This window comes from Monodelphis domestica, chromosome 6 (assembly GCF_027887165.1).
Source record: "Monodelphis domestica isolate mMonDom1 chromosome 6, mMonDom1.pri, whole genome shotgun sequence".
Classification (NCBI taxonomy): domain Eukaryota; kingdom Metazoa; phylum Chordata; class Mammalia; order Didelphimorphia; family Didelphidae; genus Monodelphis; species Monodelphis domestica.
Window position 1 is genome coordinate 25,240,720 of NC_077232.1, and position 20,079 is coordinate 25,260,798.

At 35.6% G+C, this 20,079-nt stretch overlaps 2 protein-coding genes across 2 annotated transcripts; both read right to left on the reverse strand.

Annotated features, from left to right (window-relative positions):
• Positions 1 to 357: 357 nt before the first annotated feature.
• LOC100019902 (olfactory receptor 4C15-like) lies at positions 358 to 1,290 on the reverse strand. Its single transcript, XM_001372558.2, has one exon. It carries the CDS (start codon positions 1,288 to 1,290, stop codon positions 358 to 360), a length of 933 nt encoding a protein of 310 aa, XP_001372595.2.
• Positions 1,291 to 18,913: 17,623 nt separating this feature from the next.
• LOC100617710 (olfactory receptor 4C3) lies at positions 18,914 to 19,819 on the reverse strand. The gene has a single exon (XM_007497450.2). The coding sequence runs from the start codon at positions 19,817 to 19,819 to the stop codon at positions 18,914 to 18,916; it is 906 nt and encodes a 301-aa protein (XP_007497512.1).
• Between the last annotated feature and the right edge of the window lie 260 nt (positions 19,820 to 20,079).

Genomic DNA, 20,079 nt, shown 5'->3' on the forward strand with positions numbered 1-20,079 from the left:
CATAGAAAAGGGGTGGAGGGAGTATCCAGAGTTTAGAGCTAGGGATTCCTTGCTTCTTGGTCCTCCCTTCCTCTTCTATGTGAACATGAATAAATCTCATCTTTAATGATTTTACCAATTTTCAACTAGCCAGATAGTGTTTTAGCCAAACAGGTCCTGTTGGGCCTACCTTCTGAGTGGTGTATCCAAACTAGATACGTCACGTATACAACATTTTCCATACGTATTACCCATCTATTTCAATATATGTGTATATATACATGTAAATGTTTTCATTGTGGGTTTGATATAAAACTGAAATAGAATATCTTTGGAATTTTTAAGCTTATTGAAAATAATAATTTTATTTCATAGACTTTATTTTTTAATAGAAAATGTTTTCTGACAACACAGTCTTCTCATGGCATTTTTTACCTCCATATTTCTAAATGTATAGATGAAGGGGTTTAACAAAGGTGTCAGAATAGTGTAAAATATTTCCAACATCTTATCAAAGGAGAAAGTGGTGGGAGGTCTTGCATATTCAAAAATGCATGGAACAAACAACATTAGTACAACTGTGATATGGGAACTACAAGTGGAGAGGGCTTTGCGTCGTCCTTCTGTGCTATATGTCCGCAAGGTATATAGGATAACTCCATAAGAGACAAGTAAGAGGGAGAAAATCAAAATACACATGAACCCACTATTGGCTACTACCATAAGTCCAAGGTCATGTGTATCAGTACAGGCTAGTTCCAGCAAAGGATACAAATCACATAAGAAATGATTGATTGTGTTAGGGCCACAAAATGGTAATGGTAAAATGAAGAACATTTGGATGATAGAGTGCAAGAATCCTCCTGCCCAGGCCACCCCTGCAAGTAGTAAACATAAACGCCTGCTCATAATGGTCACATAGTGTAGAGGTTTGCAAATGGCCACATACCGGTCATAGGCCATGGCAGTAAGGACAATCACCTCAGCACCACCAAAAAAATGTTCTGCGAAAACCTGAGTCATGCAGCCTTCATAGGAGATGGTTTTCTTCTCATAAAATGAATCAACAATGACTTTGGGAACAATAACTGAGGAGAAACATGCATCCAAAAAGGACAGGAAAGCCAAAAAGAAGTACATGGGGGATGCAAAGAGTGAGGGGCTGCTAATAATGGTCAGCACAATAAACAAATTTCCCCCAAGAGTTGCAAGATAGACCAGCAAAAATATAATAATTATGATTTTCTGAACACCTGGAATTTGTGTAAGTCCCAAGAGAATGAACTCAGTCACTTGGCTTTGATTTTCCATGATTTTGTTATGGAGGCTGCTGTCTTGGTGAATTTGGATGATCTGTAACTGAGAGATAAAAAAGAGATCTCTTCAGTATAGATAGAAATATCAGGAAAACAAACAGAAAATGAAATATACTATTCGCCAAAATATTTCAGAATACTTCTCTAGGCGTTGGCACCATGTACATGCATGGAGGCACAAATGTTTACAAATTGGTTTGTTGATTATGGAGAGGGTGAGTTGGATATTATCAGAGGAAAAGTAATTATTCAAATGCACAGCAAATTCTCTCCCAGATGTGTCATATACACATATTTATAATTTCAGGTATTTGGGTAGATGGTTAGGAAACGAGGTTCTGTACTGACCACAAGTAAAAATTGTAATCTGAATAAGATTTTTTAATATTTAATTTTTAAATTTTTTCATGTTTATATGTTTCATTTTCTTTCCCTCCTCTTTTCCTTCCTCCCTCCCAGTTCCAATAAGCAGTTCTACTGGGTTATATATGTATTATCACTCAATATGTATTTCCATGTTTTTCATTTTTGCAATAAAGCAGTGTTTTAAAACCAAAACCCCAAATCATATATACCTACAAACATTTGTTTGGTAATTTGTTTTTCATCTGTGTTTCTACTCCCACAGTTCTTTCTCTCAATGTGAAAAACATTCTTTATCACAACTCCCTTTGGATGATTTTATATTAGCAAAATTCATTCCATTGCATTGTTCCCCAACGTTTTACTTTCTATATATAATGTTCTCCTGGTTCTGCTCATTTCATTCTGCATCAGTTCCTGGAGGTTCTTCCATGATTAAGAACTTATAAAAGAGGGTGGAAAGGGCAAAATCCAAATATGTATCTCTCTCTATATATATATATATATGTATGTATGTATGTATCTATCTATCTATATATATATATATTGGTGTAAAATATGTGTGTATTTATATGTACATATATATGAGAGTGCATTACATACCTGTGGTGCAGGAACATGCAAGAATTTATGACACTATTTGCAATCTGACAATTAGAAAATGATTCCAAGCAACATCTGTAGGTTAGATTTATTTCAGTGAAATTCAATTTGGGGAGTCCACTAAAACTAGAGAATGAATACAGGAGGTAAACAAAATAATGGCCTCGTGTTTAGCCCATAAGAAGATTAATATAAGAAATTTAAAATGTTTTTACTAGAGCACAAAAGAATTGGAGGGGGGATTATCATGACTTTAAGAATCTAGAGTATTCTCAAGAATGAACCAGATTCAAATTACTTTGCTTAACCTCACAGGACACAAGTAAGCAAATGGTCAAAGTTTCGGTGAGAGATTCCTGTTTGATTTTTTTAATCTTTGTAACAAAAGAATCTATTCAGAATTGTATGGTGATGTCTTATTAAAATTTTATTGTCCTTAGAGACTTAAAAAAGAATAGCGAACTATTTTGAAGGATGTTGGAATCAGGATTCCTTTTCACTCATAGATTGTACTAGGAGGCTTCTCAAGTTCCTTTGGGTATTCCAATTCTATGCTTCTATGATTGCTGTATTCGATGTTTTCTTTGTGGAAAATATTATAAGTCAAGATTCTAGATGGACATTTAATAATACTCAGTTATTTCAGGGCACAGATTTATTCATTACCTCTCAAAATTGTAGAATTTCAAAAGTTAAAGGGAGGGGAAATAAGGTATACAAAAAGATAAATGAGGATCCAAAGAAGGAAGTACTTTTGGTTATATTCAGAAACAACAAAAACAATTTCTCTCAAAATCACAAGATATGAGAAAAAATGTTATTTTCTAAAACACTTGAATCTTCTGTTAGTTCCAAAATGATAAATTTGGCCCCATGGCTTTGATGCATCATTATAGTTTCTCATATTTATCAATGACTTTGATGAGGGAAGAGGTGGCATATTAAACAAACCTGCGAATGGCATGGTGCTAGGTATGATAGCTTATATATTCCATAATAGCATTTGTGTCTAAAAGTTTCCAAAAGCTTGAAATTATAAAGAGCTTAACTTGTATTTATTTATTTTAATTTATTTTTATATCTTTTAATATGAAACTAATTCATATTATATAATCCTTTATAGAGTATATTTAATCTTAGAAAGACTAGGCTCATTTGTTAATTAATTGATAGATAAGGAGAGAGTTTGCTTACAAGTTCCTGTTATAAATCTTTTTTTGTTGAATACACATCTTAACTATATCCTAATTGTGAATAAAGCTAACAGAAGTAATCACAGAGTCCATTGATAATAGTAGGAATAGTATTTGATTTCCTGGGAATTTATGTCAATAACATGGCCTTCAGATTTTATGACTCAGAGAGATGACTCTGTTTACCTTTACGTCTCTTATTTAAAACCCTTACCTTCTGCCTTGGGATCAATACTATGTAATGGTTCCAAGGCAGAAAAGTGGTAAGAGCTAGGCAGTGGGTATTAAGTGATTTGCCCAGGGTCACACAGCTGGGAAGTATCTAAAGAAGTGTCAGATTTAAATCTAGGACCTCCCATCTCTAGGCCTGACTTTCAATCCATTGAGCTACTTATCTGCCTTTCTTTGTATCTCTTCTTAAGAGTTATTGTCTGAGAATATTGACTATAAAATCAATAAATTTCGTGGACCTCTTACTAGAATTTATCAACTATTAGTTAACATACTTTTAGTTTGTGTTTTTTGTTAATCAGTGAGTTATACCAACTGTCAAAAGTTTATAAAAACAACTGTGAACATCCATAGGATGGCTTTCATCACAGATGGGAATGGTGAGACCACTGACTCTATTTACCCATGATTAAAGTCGGTTTTCAGCTCAGAATTGTGGCCCAGAGATTTCTTTATCTCTTAAAGGGAGGGCTGGATTAATATCAGAGAATAAAAGAATGTGAGTTAAAAGTGATTTCAAAAAATCTTAAATAATTCATACAAGAAAGGGATCCAGAATATAATATACCCCAAAACAATTTAATGTATTTAAAGTAAAATTCTGTATTTGAGTTTAAGAAAGAAAAAAGTAAGTGAAGAAATCCTGCCCAAATTCGGATTGAGGATGATTATATAAATGGTATGAATTTCAGCCTCTTAATCTATAAAGATGATACTGTTTTTGTTATCTCTTGAAAAAGGGAGTAAATTATATCTGAATGGTTTTGCATATGTTCTATGCTTACTATTACCCCAAAACATGAGTTGATTAATATGTGTCTGTGTGTCTTTGATTCATTTATTCCCCATGACTACATTCTCTTGAAGAAGGGAAAAAACAAAAACAAAACGTGATCTCTCTACAAATGAATAACTGTAAATAATGAGATAGAGGTATATGTTAAACTATTTATGTACATGTATCTGAACTGAAAATCAAAAGACTTCATCCTAATACCATTTCTGCCACTAATTTATTATGTGATCCTATATATGACTTTCCTTTTTAATGTTTAATTTTCCCTATTTATAGAATGACCAAATGTTTCCAAATGATCAGTTAAGATGCCTTCTCACCAATCTGCCTTGCTTTCTTTGGAAGGAAATCTGAAACATTTAATTTCAAGATGGAAAAGAAGCATAATAATTGATAGCTGGCATCAAGAGTTTTTTCTCTTGCTCCATGGAGGGAGGTAGAAGGATAAAACACATATAAATTTATTTCTACAAGTATATACATGCCCAAATGTATAGTTCTAAGTACACATATACATTTAGATGAATGAAATACCTAGTCAGATAGTCAGAAAACTGTATAGAAAAATAGCTAACTATATACAAGTTAGATAATAGAGCAAAGATGAATGATAGATAAAATATTAAATACCCTGAATGATTTCAGGCTTCCAGATATTAGTGTACATTTATTTAATTAACCTCATATTACCTACCATTAAATAATAAATCAACGAAATAAAAGTCTGAATAGTGTTAGACAAAAAAAGAATGGAAATGAATGAGAAATGTCAGATTCAAGAGGAAGAATTTTATCATCCTTTGAAGGCAGTGACCTCACTCCTTGTGTTGTGGAGGGCTTGAGGTGTACCTTTTGCAAGAATGCAAGACTCCAAACTTAGCTTAAAAATAAAGAGAAATGTATTAATTTAGAAGATAACATTGAATTCAGCCAGAAGGACACCATAGATGGAAAGCTACCTTCTAGAGGACATCAATTCAGTGGTTTTTATACTCTTTACAACAGGTAATACATGATTTGAGTAGAGTATGCACTCAGGCACAAGTGGGCAGGGGTTGGTCATCTGGCTGAGGTGAGGGCAGTGTCTTAGGTGCTGAAGACTTAGGGGTGACCCTCATAGTTTAGGGGACAAATATATGTCTTAGATACAGTCCAATGGTATCAAAGCATAGCCTGGAGGTGTATCTCTGTGTCTATCTGGAAACCTAGGGGATGATCTAAGGAGAGTAATTCTCTCAAGGGACTTTCCCTTTGATGTAGCAGGGTCGTAACAGGAATTTTTTTGATGTTCTAGGTTTAGTAGTCATAAGAATTCAAGGAAGCAAAGGAATTTTCCTGCTTATAGTTTGGTCTAAAACACTTCTATAATTTGGGATACAATGTCCTGTACCCCTTGGATCTTGGATCTTTTATATCCTTAAATAATATTTTAACTAAGCAAATGAGCATTGAGACTTATCTTCTATTTCTAATATGTGTGTCACAGTTCTTAAAAATTCAAAAAAGGGGGGGGCAGCTGGGTTGCTCAGTGAATTGAGAGTTAGGCCTAAAGATGAGAGGTCCTGGGTTCAAATCTGGCCTCAGACACTTCCCAGCTGTGTGATCCTGGACAAGTCACTGGATCCCCATTGCCTAACCCTTACCACTCTTCTGTTTTGGAACCAATACTGTGTATTGGTTCCAAGACAAAAGGTCCTGGTTTAAAAAAATATCAAAGAAAGATGATGAAAGGAGAATAATCGCTGCTGGTTTACCAAAATGCAGCTGTTTATAAGACTTTTAGTTTCCTTCTGCTGCAGATCCTTACTCTGAAAATGTGTAAGATTTCTTTAGCTTGAGAATATTGCAAGTCTGTAGAAGCTTCGGTAAAGATGATGTTTCCATTCCTGCTTTGGCTCTACATGGAGATCATGAAAGAGTCTTTAGAGCTGAAGTTGTCCTAGAGATCCAACCCACAGTGGGCATATGGACAAGGTCTACACTATTAGTACCTTTGAAGTATAATAGAAACACTTTAAACTTACCTTATGCATCTTCACTGAGAACTTTTACATCCAATATATCATACACACCTCAATTTTTTTTCTTCCTATATTCTTCTGTTTAGTGGGAGAATCTTTTAAGAATTCCTGAGAGCATAGCATCTGGATCAGACTTCTACAATTACAGGCTCCATGCTAATTAGCTTATCTGGATGTATTCCATGTGTGTCCTCACTAACCTCTATCCCAGACAAGACTGTAACATTCATTAAGGTTCCTCCCATTCTTTGTTGGGAAAGGCAAAGCACTCCCCATTTCATTTTTCAAGATTCTCTTTCAAAAATGATTTCATTTCATTTGTCCCATCTCACTTGCTCATTTCACTTCCAGGAGAGTTTGAGATTCTGTCTCTCTGGTCTCAGGCTAGACTCTACAGTTAATACTGAGAACTGAATAAGTATCCAATTGTTTATCAAATTGTCAGCTAGGTTCAAAGGCTTAGGGAATGGCCTCTCAGCCTCCAGGGATCTAGTGGATGTCCCTTTTCAGAGGATTGGCAACACAAAACAATCCCTGGCTGTGGTCAGTGCAAGAATAAATCTACCTGATCAATTAGTCCAGGTGGGAACCAGTGCCAGCCCTTGGCAGAAATGAGGAGCAAGGTAGCCTTGTCTTTAATGATTATTCACTTTCTTCCAAAAGATACAGAACTTATTCTATGCATGTACTATTTTTTTCCCTAAAGGTACCTGAAGAATTCAGTAGACATTTTCACAGAAATTAGAAATAACTTGCTCATATGCTTCATTGTTAAGCTCTGTTGACTGAGAAAAAAAAAAAACAGAACTATTAAATAGTCAGAAAAAAGTCTTTAATAAAGGAAAGGGGTTCAGTACAATAGTAGGCCTCCACACAGAGTTCTGAGGATTGAAACTTAGGTTGTTCTGGATACTGACCCTTGGGAGAGCCAACCACGCTAGACTGACAGCTCCAAGGAACAAAAGAATTTGGGGAACCTATATAACATTTGGGGAGATCCAGGGGCAGGGAAAGATGATTGACATTACCATAGCTATAAGGAAATGGGAGTGATCAAACTATACTGACAGGATACAATCAAGCTTAGAAAAGTGTCAACTGGAATCCAGACACCCCAAACTTATAAACTAGTAAGATCTGATGAATCCCGAATTTTAGGACTAGCTTTTATTGTGGGGGTGAAGAGGTGCACCCCTGGGGTTCAGGACAGATACCTTTTTGCAAGAATGAAAGACTCCAAAACTTAGCTTAAAAATAAAAAAAAGAAATTTATTAATTTAGAAAGTAATGTTGAGAATGGCCAGGAGGATAGTACAGTGGAAAAGCAGGATGGAAGGCTGCTCCTTGGGAAGACAGCATGGATGGAAAAGCTGTTCCCCCAGACGACATCAGTTCTGGGGATTTTATACTCTTTACAACAAATGCTGTGTCATGGTGTGGATGTGACTCTAAAGTGGTAAAACCTCAGGCATTCAGTCAGGGGTTTGGTCATCTGACTGGGGTCTGCTTGGAGACATAGGGAATGACACTCATAAAAGATTTCTTAGTTTTAGGGAACAGGCGAATGTCTGAGATGCAGCCAGGTAGAATGGAGGTGTAGCCTAAAGATGCATCTCTCTGTCCATCTTAAATCTAAAGGAGGATCAAAGGAGGACAATCATCTCAGAGTCCTATAGGTGTCATTAGATGTTTTAGGTTAGGAGTCATGAGGATGTAAGGGAGCACAGAAATTTCCCTGATAATAGTTTGCCTGAGTTTCTAGTTAAGAGGAAAGGGTAGATGGTCTCTGTAACTTCTTCAGAGGTGAGAATGGTTGTAGAGCTGTCCCTGCCTATTGTCAGGAGAGAGAGGTATTGGCTGTAAGCAATGCTCAGGGCTTCAGGCTGGGATGGTTGCAGAGATTATAGTGGCATCTGGGTTACAACTAGAGAAGTTACAAGGTTACAAATGCAAGGTCCACATATCCCACAGGGGAGTAGACATAACTGGAGTGGATGATAATCTCCTTGAAGCCTTAGGTTTTGGGTAAGCCTCTAAGGCACTGAGACCAGAGGCTAGAGTCCTCAGGTTCTCTCTGCTTTGGGGGAGCTTCATACACACCCAATAGTCAGAGAGACCTACTTTGGTACTGCTTCTCCAAGTTGAATCAGAGAATTATCTGTCCAGCTAGCTGGGTATATATGATCTAAAATATAGGAGAAGACTCAAAATCTAAGGAAAGAAATAGTTATGGTCAGGTAGTTAAGAGCTAAAGTAAAAAGGTTTAATATAAAAGAGAGGGAAAGGCTGTGGACACAGGGTCTTTAGGGGGGTGTCCTCAGTGAATATCTGGGTCCTAGGTGGCTAGGGACCTGCTTGGAGATCTGAAGGATGCATCCAGCAACTGTTTCCCCTGATTGGCAGACAGGACACAAGGGGGAGTCAGCCCCTAATATAGAAGTGTAGAAACCAGGACTGGGGCAAAAATTAAGGCAACAGATATAAATAGAGAAAATTAGTACAATACAAACTGATATTAAACAGACTCCATATTCAGAAATCATCTTCTGAAAGGAATAGATCCCTTTAGGATATTGGATTCCTGAGTTGTTTGTAAAGTTGGTATGTGATGTTTCTGTTAAAGAATATCCTTTTGCAAAGTACACATTAATACAAACACTTGAGTAACAATATGTAATAGATTAATTTCTTTTATCCCAGATTCTGGGGGAAATTCAGAAAGCTTTGGGTTATATTTAGCAGCTCAAGATCCAAACTTCAATTGTGGTAAATTAAGGCTGCAAATAAAAGTAATCTATTAATAAACTTCAACTACTTCTCAAAGTATGTTCCCTAACAATTTAAGAATTTTCAATTATTAACCTAATAGGTTATTTGAGGAAATGGAAACTTTAATTTTACTATTTGCATTATTTGTCAATTATAGGAATTTGTCACAAAGGAAAAGGCAGAAAGGGAAAATATTTCCTCATGTCCCAAAGGACACATTGAGTGGCTTCATGTACAAGCCAAGGCAGTCACTGGCTCATTACATTATTGTTTCACTCAAGGATTAGCAGCCTAGATTGTTAGGAAAGTCCAGTCCAAGGTGAGTCTTAGGTTGCCTTCTCCAACTACCCTAGGACTTTCTCTATCCTTGGAGTACTTTGCCACCATTGGATCCCAGAAACCTTTTTTGACTTAGAAGACAAGTCTCATCCATTTCAGCTGAGAAGAGTTCTGCTTATCAGCAGAAAAAAAATTTCCATATACCTCAAAAAAGCTTTTCTGATTAGTTACCCTCTCTAAGAATTCCTTAAAGCCTATGAGTTTACATTATAGCAGTTATTCTTACATATTTTGGGAATAATTAATTTATCACAATTTAGTCACAACACCTCTACAGGAATGTTGAATTCATTAACTCTATAGTAAATACAAATCAGGGCTAGATCATATAGACCTGGCCTTAGGTCATCTGAAGGAACTAAGACAAGATCAGTCAGGAATCTCTCTAAGAAATATTCAGAGAATTTCCAGAATTATTCGTGATTTTCTAAAACTACATACATCAATTCTAGAAATTATACCTAAGTTAAATATTCATTTATTAGAGCAGAACATCCATCTGTTATCTTTCACCTTCTCTCTCTCTCTCTGTCTCTCTCTCTCTCTCTCTCTCTCTTCCTTCAAAACCCTCTGCTTAAAAAGCAGAATACAACTTGCATTTTTCCTTCACAAATCTGCTTACTCAAACTTTAATGGATTTTAGACCAAGGTCCCTCTTTCTTCCTAATTCAAATGCAACATACATTCCCTGACTTACTTTTATCATCATAAGTCAAACACTCGGTTAGTATCACTTCAATTGCTAATCAGTAACCCAAAAGAATCCTGATTTAAAGGCTTACATATTTGAAATACTATCTTTAGCATAGTACTCATTAGTCATAAATTTCAGTTCGTAGTACAAATTGGTAAACTGAGGTAACCACTGAGTATTGAACAAAATCTATGATACAGTCAGGTTTACAATGAGCTTTTGTTTACATCCAAACAATACTTAAATATATATATTTTAGCAGCAACTCACATAACATCTCAAAAAAATTTAATAAAGCATTTAGTATTTTAGGAACTATTTTAATTTTAGAGATTTGAAACCTTTTAAGGACTATAAACCTTAAAGCAAGACTTTTGACAAACAGGCTGATTAGCTGTTTTCAAGACCAGGAAGTTAAATATAATAATAAAGTTGTCCAACATTAATACATTGGAATGAAAACCACTGAGATGAAAACCATTTGATAATTTTAAACAAAAACCCATTTTTGGCAAGTTTAAACAATTAAGCCCATTTTCCCCCTTAACCTCTTATGATGGAAAGACATATAAGGATGGAATACAATCTTCTTGAGTATATACTGCTCAAAAAAAAAACCCTGTTTTACAAAACCGATCTATGGCTTTTCTATACAGACTGAAATTTTACTGTCTGACAAAATTAAAATTAGGATGTTATTTTCTAAACCCACATATAAATATGATCACAATTTTGAAATAGAATACCAATAAATAACTAATAGAGAGATTTAAGCATTACTTCCTTTTGGCTAGTAGACAGGGAAAGAAGATTGATGAGGACTTCTTATCTATTTCTGTTTACCCCAAAACAGAAGGTAATTAATAGGTTGTTCTACAAGTTGAAAAAAACTCTTAGTTTTAAGAGTAAGACATTTAAAAATCCCAAAAGTAGGGGTGTCTCACCAGTTGTCTTTCTGTTCAGAATCAGCCCTCTTGAAAAACTGTGAAAGTAGAACAACCAAAGAAAAATAACTCCTTGATTACATGGGTTGAGGGGATATGAATGGGGAGATAGACTCCAAATGATCATCCTAGAGCAAACATCAACAGCATGGAAATAGGTTCTGATCAAGGACACATTTAAAACCCACTAGAATTGCTCATCAGCTATGGGAAGAGGTGGGGGAGGTGAGGGAAAGGATATGATTCTTGTAACCAAGGAACAATGTTTGAAATTGACTAAATAAAATTTAAAAAGTGAAAAAAAAGGAATCAGCTCTCTTTCTCCCTATGGCAGAGGAGAAAGGCAGATCTGATCAGTGAACTGATGGCTTCCTTTTTTCCCATCTCTGCCTGGATTTCTCTGTGGGCCCTTCCCTTAAAATCCAAGTAGAGTAGAGTTTGGAGAACTGGGAGCCTAGTGAGGGAAAAAAGCTAAAAAGTAAGGAACTTCTGGCCATATTCCCGCTTTCCTGCAAAATATGTCCAATTGCCACCTGTTGTTAAAATTTAGGGTATCAAAAAGACAATTTCCTCATTTTCCCATTTGATATTGGTCAACTATGCAATATTAGAGAAAACAAAAAAGCAAACTATAAAACCAAATGAATTTTTTCTCAGGCTGCTTAGATTTGATCTCTTCCTAACAGGAGGTGCCTGTGAGGATGTTTTTCCCTTTGTCTTAATTGGGTTGGCTAGTCTCTGTCTGACTCAGAACTTGGGCTTCATAGCTACTCCACACACCTGAAGCTTCCCAGACCAAAAAGGGAGAAAGTCCAGCACAGCCACTACCCAAGGGAGGATACAAACTGTCTAGGCCTGATTTAAAATAATCAATTGTAAGTAGAGGATAATATCACAATTTTAGGATGCCATGGATAGGCCATGCCTCTTGCTTATCAAAGGTATAACATAGTCATTCAACATTACAAAAAGAAATTAGTTGCTTTTTCTTCAAGCTGTTTAGAGCCAATTTTTTTTTCAAATCTTTAAACATACACCCCAAATGGGAATCTCGGGGTATGTTCTGTCTGTCCCATGTGGATGCAGAATAGACAATTCCATACCAGAGGGTCAACAACTGTGCATCCACAGAGTTTGCCCAACACATAGCACTCAGCTTAACACTGAGGCAAAGGACTTCCCACATACCAGACTATCTTCCAGTATCAGAAGGGGGAATTGATAGACCCTAAATCCAGTGGCCAGACTGACCTCTGGGGCCCATGGGAGAAAGAACAAAAGAGGTCCCACAAAGATATCACCCAGATGATGGGGGTTTCAGGAATCAAAGAAAAGGCTCCTTCCTACCTGAGAAGTCATCCTTGTGGAAGATTTGAGGTACAGGAGTAGCTTTCAGGAAAGCCAAAAGCATTGGGCACCAAGATGTTGTGGGGGTGAAGAGGTACACCCCTGGGGTTTGAGGAGGAAAGCTTTTTGCAAGAATGCAACTCTGAAACTTAGCTTAAAAATAAAGATAAATTTGTTAATTTGGAAAGTAATGATGAATCTGATCAGGAGGCAGCATAGCAGGAAGTCTACCTCTTAGGTAGAACAGCATGGGTGGAAAAGCTGCTCCTTGGGAGGACAGCAAGACAGCATGAGTGGAGCAACCCTCCAGGTTGCTCCCAGAATGCCTGAATTCTGGGGTTTTTATATTCTTTTACCACAGTAATGAATTGACTCTGGAGGAAGAGGTTTGCGGGGAGGATGTTTGCCCAAAGGCATGGGGTGGTTCTCCAGATTTGGAGGACAGGTGGATGAGGTGAATCTCTTTGTCCATCTCAAATCAATGGGACAATCAAAAGAGGATAATCCTCTTAGGGTCAGATATTTTAGGTTGGGTTTAAGGGAACAAAGGAATTTCCCTGATAATACTTTGCCAGAGTTTCTAGGGGTACAATGTCCATGCCAATTTCACTGTTTAGTGTCTGGTATTTTTCTTTCCAGGTCATTTTAAATCAGTCTGCTCTTCATTTCTTATGATGCAGTATTACTCTATACAAATCACATTCCACGGTTGGTTTATGTATTCCTCAACTGATGGGCATCCCCTTAATTTCCAATTCTTTGTCACAACAGAGTCACTAAATAAATATTTTGAAATATGTAGGTTCCTTTTCTCTTTCCCTGAATCTCCTTTGGAAACAGAGCTGATGGGTGTAAGGGTATAAATAGTTTTATAATTCCCTATAGGTAATTACCAATCACTTTCCAAAATGATCAGATCAGTTCACATCTCCATGTAGTGTATTAATGTCCTCATTTTTTCACATGATCTCCAACATCTGCTATTTTATCCTTTAGTCATTTTAGCCATAATGGATAGAAAGTAGTAATCTATTCTCTGAAAAATCCCAATATCAACTATTTTCCCCTTCATGACCATTTACTTTTGTGAGCTTCCACTACCATCTATTACCAAACCACCAAAACAGGAATAAAAAGTTCTTCAAAATTGAGTTAATGATAACCCCTGATGGTCATGTTATTATAAATAGAAATACCATTTAATGAGCACAGTGCCTAACATTTATCCATGAAAACTCCAATGTAACTTCCTAAAATTTTAATATTGCACCATTAGAATTATTCCTTGAATGTGGTAATACCAACAGTTTTGCTTGTGTCTGAATTGATTTCTAGTGTGTAATTTGCCATTTATGTGTAAGAACAGTATAATACTTCCTCAAAATCTTTGCTAAAATTTAGGCAAGCTATAACCTCAACAATTCCTTCATCTACTACTTTGCTATTCTGTCAAAAATGAGGTTATTCTGACAAGACCTATTCTTTTTTTTAAAGAGATTTATTTTCACAATTACATTTAATAGCAATATTTGACATATTTTTTCCTAAAATTATAAGATCCAAATTGTCTCTCTCCTCTTTCCTTCTCTCAGAGATGATAAACATGTTTATCTGTATTTTACATGGATTATCATGCAAAACATAACTCCATTTTGGTCGAGAATACTAATATAAAACAAAATAAAAGTGCAAATAAATTAGAGTGAAAGATAGTGTTCTTTGATCATACATCTGACTCTAACTAGTATTTTTTGTCATAAATCTTTCAAGGTTGTCCCAGATCACTGTATTGCTGAGAGATTGTTGATTCCCTTCTAATCTTTGTTATTTATTTTGTTTGTACTAATGCTTTTTAAATTTGAGATAATCAACATTATTCATTTTACATCTTATAATGCTCTCTTTTTCTTGTTTGGTCATAAATTCTTCCCTTTTCCATAGATTTAAACTATTCTATGTTCCCCTAATTTTCTTAGGGTATCACTTTTTTCTCATAATATGAAGTGTAAATTTTTTGCCATTGCTTTGATGTAGACCAAAAAAATTTAAATTATCTCTCCTGATCAATTGTTTTTTCATGGAGATAGTCAATGTCTTCTCCCATTTTTTCAATCTTTATATTTTGTTTCAACATTTCTTGATGTCATGTGAAGCTATTAGCTACTACTTGGCCAATTATCATTTTTAAGTAAAGATTTTCTTTGAGCTTTTAAATCTCTTTTTTTCCATTTGGCCAATTCTACTTTGTAAACTGTTATTCTTACATTGGTTTTATTACTCTTCCCCATTATCCCTCTGCCTCTCTTAAATGTTTTTTGAAATCCTTTTTAAGATCTTCCTGAGTCAGAGACAAATTCATATTTTTCTTTGAGCTTTGTGTGTGGTTGCTTTGCTCTCACCTTCCCCTTTTGAGTCTATGTCTTCTTTTTGTCCACAAAAATTTTATTAGATTTAGGTGTGTGTATGTGGTTGATTTTGCTCGTTCTCCCAGTCATTTTCATGACTTTCACTTTTATCTTAAAGGTGGGCTATTTTCTCATGGTAGAGAAAGGACTCTCTCAAACTTAATTTTTTTTTTCCTTGCTCCTACCCTTAGATGGGTTTCTGCAAGGTATAGTTCTTCCAAGGTAGCATGATGACTGTGGTCTAGGAGCTCTGAAAGCCTCCTCTTACTGCTGATTTAATTGCCTCCTTGGACAGTTGTTGGCTTGCAGAACTCATAGCTTTGTGAGCTATCCTGTGCTAAGGCCCAGAGTTCTAATCTCAAGCTTGGGTAGAGGCTTAGGGCTTTTCTCTGGGCTCCATGAGATCAGCTGGACTGAGGACTGGTCCTGCACTGGCCTTGCCCTGGGGCTTGTAACCTGATCATGAGCTTGAGTAAGAGCTCCAGGCCTAGTTCCGGATTTACCCAGACCAGGATTACTATGCAAACTGCCCTGTGGTTGGATTCTGGATCTTATTATGCTTGCTTGAGTGAGGGTTCTGAACCTCCCCTTAGACTCACAGCCCACTTGGTTGTGCTTCTTGCAACTAGCTAGTGCTAGGATTTAGGGAATCAGTTTTTGTTTCTGTAGGACTCACAGTCTCCTTCTGGGCCTCTCTCAGTCAGGCACACTGCAGAAAGCCTTGCCCCATGGCTTGGAACCTCATTGAAACTTAGGTTGGTGCTTGAAACTTTAATGGTGTTTGTGGGGGTTGCACTGCTCCTGACTGAGGCAGAGTCTCAGTCTTTATGTTGAATTGGGCCCAGGTTCAGAACCTGGAACAGTAGATAGGTGTGTGTGGGCAAAGGAGGATGGAGGGGGGAAATGGGAGGAATTCTATTGGTCTATACCAGGACTCATTGATGAGCCTTGCTGTTAAGCTGTGTTCTCCTCTTAACTTAGTGAATCAGAACTTCTCTGCTTACCTTTCAAGTTGTTTTCTGCTGGAAAGTTCCTTCACTCCATTCCCTTGTTGGTTCAACAAATCTGGTATTTGTTTTTAAGAGTTTTTTGTAAAGTTGGGTCAGTAGGATTTGAGTGATTCTAGTTTTCCTGCTTCTACTCTGCTATCTTCTTTGACCTATTCTTGAAAAAGTTATGATGACTTTTTGTAATCATTATTTCTCTCTCCAGATGTTCATCAAACATCTGTTAATGATTTTTTCTAGCATGTTCCCAGTGATTGAATCTAAGCTTACTCACCCAAATATTTTCAGACTATGTTCTCTTCTTTTCATTTTCAAATTTTTAATATTTATTCTTTAATTAAATAAGTTTGTATAGCTTAGCACAATGCCTGGTACATAATAGATACTTAATATGTGTTTGTTTCCTCCTTAATTTTGTAGTAGTACCCACTTAATTTCTAGCTCAGGGCAAATATATAAAAGGAGCTTCTATAAATAGTGATACTTTCCCTTTGTTAAGATGTTTCAAGAGAGTTCTAGTAATGGCATAATTAGATATAGTGGAATCATGCTACATATGCACACTTTAGTATCTTTCAGGGTGTAGTTCTAAATTATTTTATATAATATCTAGACCAATGTGCATCTACACAAATGGTGGTAAATCAATGACCCTTGTTTTTTGTTGTTTTTTTACTCTGTCATTTTTTTCTCCTTTAATAATAAATGTAAAACTTTGTTAGTAAAAGGCAAAATATCATTGTTTCCATTTTCTAAATTTTAGTCTTATGGAGTATTTTTCATATAGTTATTCAGAGTATATTTTTTCTTTGAATATTACTTATACATATACTTCAGTTGTTTATCTATTGGAAGAATAACTTTAGGTCTTATATATATTTATTTGTTTTTCATGACTTAAATAGTAAATCTTTATCAGAGAAACATGAAAAATTTCAAAGTTGCCCATTTATTCTATGTTTGACTGAATTATGTTTTTCTCATATATTATTGTTTCTTTTTGTTTTAACTAATAATTTTTAAATCTTTATTTTTATATGGCTTTAAAAGCCCAAAATATGTTCAAACAATTTTTTAATAAATGAAGAATCATTAATTAATTAGTAAAACAATAAAATTTGACTTGGTAAGTATAAACAATTTTAAGAAATTATCTATCTTGTGTTATAATCAACAGTGTAAACAGAAGGCATCAGAGAACTTGCACTGATCTCACCCTTCTAAATCAGATTTTTCAGGATAATAGAGTAATCCTTTGACCATAAGTGATATTTCCCAGACTTTTTCCTCAGTCTTAAAGTAATGTCCCCAGTACCAACCCCACTTCCATCTTAAAAGATATATATATATATATATATATATATATATATATATATAATATCCCTTTATTCTGTGTATTTCAAGAGAATCTATAGGAGATAAAAGGATGGAGGCAATTAGCCTACTAGAAGATTCCCTTACCCTCCTGTCACTTCTACTTGAGAATGTATAACTGATAGCCAAAAGGAAGACTCTTGCCAGTGGTAATCAGTATAGAAAGCCATTGCAGATTCCTTTCTTTTTTCCTAGATATCTGGGGGAAGGAATGATGGGAAGAAAGTGGGAATGTGATGAGGAGAATGAGCCTTTCTGTTCTCAGGACTTCCTACATTTCCTTCTCAAAAAACAAGTTTTAGAGAGGAAGGATAAGGGTAGATAGGGAAAAGAAAGCATATATGTTACACACATACATACACACATTCTGAACTGTAATTAATAACACACAAACCCCACTTATACATACTACCCATTCTCCCACATATAAAAAAACTTCTTACATATCTATCTATCTACACACAGCCATACCACATATACAATATATACAAACAATATACATAACCATATACACATATGTATATGTACACACAAACTTATATATATATATATGTAAAATCAAAATTTTCCATTTTATCTTCTGTGGAACTCTCATTTATTTGGTCATGAATGTTACCCCCATCTATAGCTATAAAAAGCCCTTTTTCTTTGCTCTTCTAATTTATGTAGGATATCAACTTTTATGTTTTAATAATGAAACCATAAGAAGATTATGTTGGTACTTCAGTCTCACATTTTTGAGTTGAGAAAACTGAGACTCAGAGTTGTGTCTTCTCCAACTTTATATCTATCTATATCTATATCTATATCTATATCTATATCTATATATATATAGAAAGCAACAGAGGAAGGATTCAAACCAGCTTTCCATATTGTGAATTCAACAATTTTTCACTGAGTTACTCTTCCCTGCTTATACAAATAAGAGTTTGTAACTTATAAAATGACTTAACTCCTCTATCATCATTTAATCTAGAAAATGAGTTTTGCTTTTTTTTTGTTTTTAGTGGATAATATGTAAACTCCTTTCCAGCTCTCAGTCATGCTACTGACAATTTTATTTTTTTAATCACCTTTTATTTCTTTGCTTTACAAATATATATATTGAATAGCTCTGTGGGTTGGATTGCCACACATCTGAAACTTTCTGTTGTCAGTCAAATAATGAATAAACAATCATATAGTAAGTGGTCTCTATATATTTGGCACTATGCTAGGCAGTGGGACAAAAAGAAAAAACATCAATCCATTATATTCCATGCATGTCTCTTCTTGAATAAAGATTGTAATCTAAGAACAGTAGAAAACAAAAAGATTTTCATAGTTCACCTTACCATTTCTTTATTTAAAGTAGTTTCTCACAAGTTTACAGCATTAAGAGCTAAAGGGGACCTTATACATTAGTTAGTTCAACCTGCTCATATGTGTAGGTGAAGAAGAAACATATGAAGAAAGTAGAATTGTCATATGATAAGCCCTTGGGCTCTTAAACCATTGTCTTTTCCATGACCCACTGATGTGTTTCTAAGATGTTATCCCCAGAATTTCCTTATGGCATTTTTTACCTCTGAGTTTCTCAGGGTATAGATCAGGGGGTTCAGCATAGGAGTGAGAATGCCATAGAATATGGCCACAGTTTTATCAATAGGCAGAGTACACAAGGGCCGTACATATGTGAATATACAGGGTACAAAGAATAAGACAACTACAGTGAAATGAGAACTGCAGGTAGAGAGGGCTCTACTTCTCCCCTCCACACTGTGGAACCTCAAGGAATGCAAGATGATGACATAGGAAGCTGCTAGCATGATGAAGTTTAACAGGCAGATTACTCCACTGTTGGCCATCACCAAGATGCCAATAGCATAGGTGTCAGTACAAGCAAGTTCCAAAAGTGGGTAAAAATCACAAACAAAGTGATCCATCAGATTGGGCCCACAGAAGGGTAACCTGAAGACAAGAAGAATCTGAATTGTGGAATGTAGAAAGCCACCTACCCATGCCACTAACACTAGAAGACCACAAAGACGCTGGTTCATGATAGTCACATAGTGCAAGGGCTTACAGATGGCCACATAGCGGTCATAGGCCATCACTGTGAGCAGAATAATCTCTGTACCACCAAAAAAATGTTCTGCAAAGAGTTGGGTCATGCACCCATTGAAGGAAATGGTTTTCTTCTCATATAGGCAATCTGTAATGAGTTTTGGGGCCACTGAGGAGGAGTAGCAGGTATCAACAAAAGATAAGTAGGCCAGGAAAAAATACATGGGTGAGGATAGAGACTGGCTACTAACAATGGTGAAAACAATGAGGAGATTGCCCACAATGGTGATGACATATATAATAATGAACAGAAGGAACAATGCTTTTTGTACCTCTGGGACCTGTGAAAGTCCCAAAAGAATGAATTCTGTAACATTCCTTTGATGCTCCATGAGTATGAAGTTACCTATAGTCCAAATAAAGAGGTATTAACATCTTGAAGACCAGGAACAGGTGAAATTTCAACAAAAGTCAAATTGTTTGGGGTTCTATTCCCCCTACCTTTAAAGGATCCCAGAAATCCAGCAGCTTCTTATTACATTAAGAATTGAATATCCAATCATCTGTTTGGCTTTGAAAGACCTTCATAACCCTATCTTTTCCTAATTTTATAATCTTCTTCAAACTTATATCCCAAAATGTACTTTGAAAT

Excerpts from the sequence above, each read along its gene's own strand:
- LOC100019902 (XM_001372558.2), bottom strand. The coding sequence starts at position 1,290 with ATGGAAAATCAAAGCCAAGTGACTGAGTTCATTCTCTTGGGACTTACA.
- LOC100617710 (XM_007497450.2), bottom strand. The coding sequence starts at position 19,819 with ATGGAGCATCAAAGGAATGTTACAGAATTCATTCTTTTGGGACTTTCA.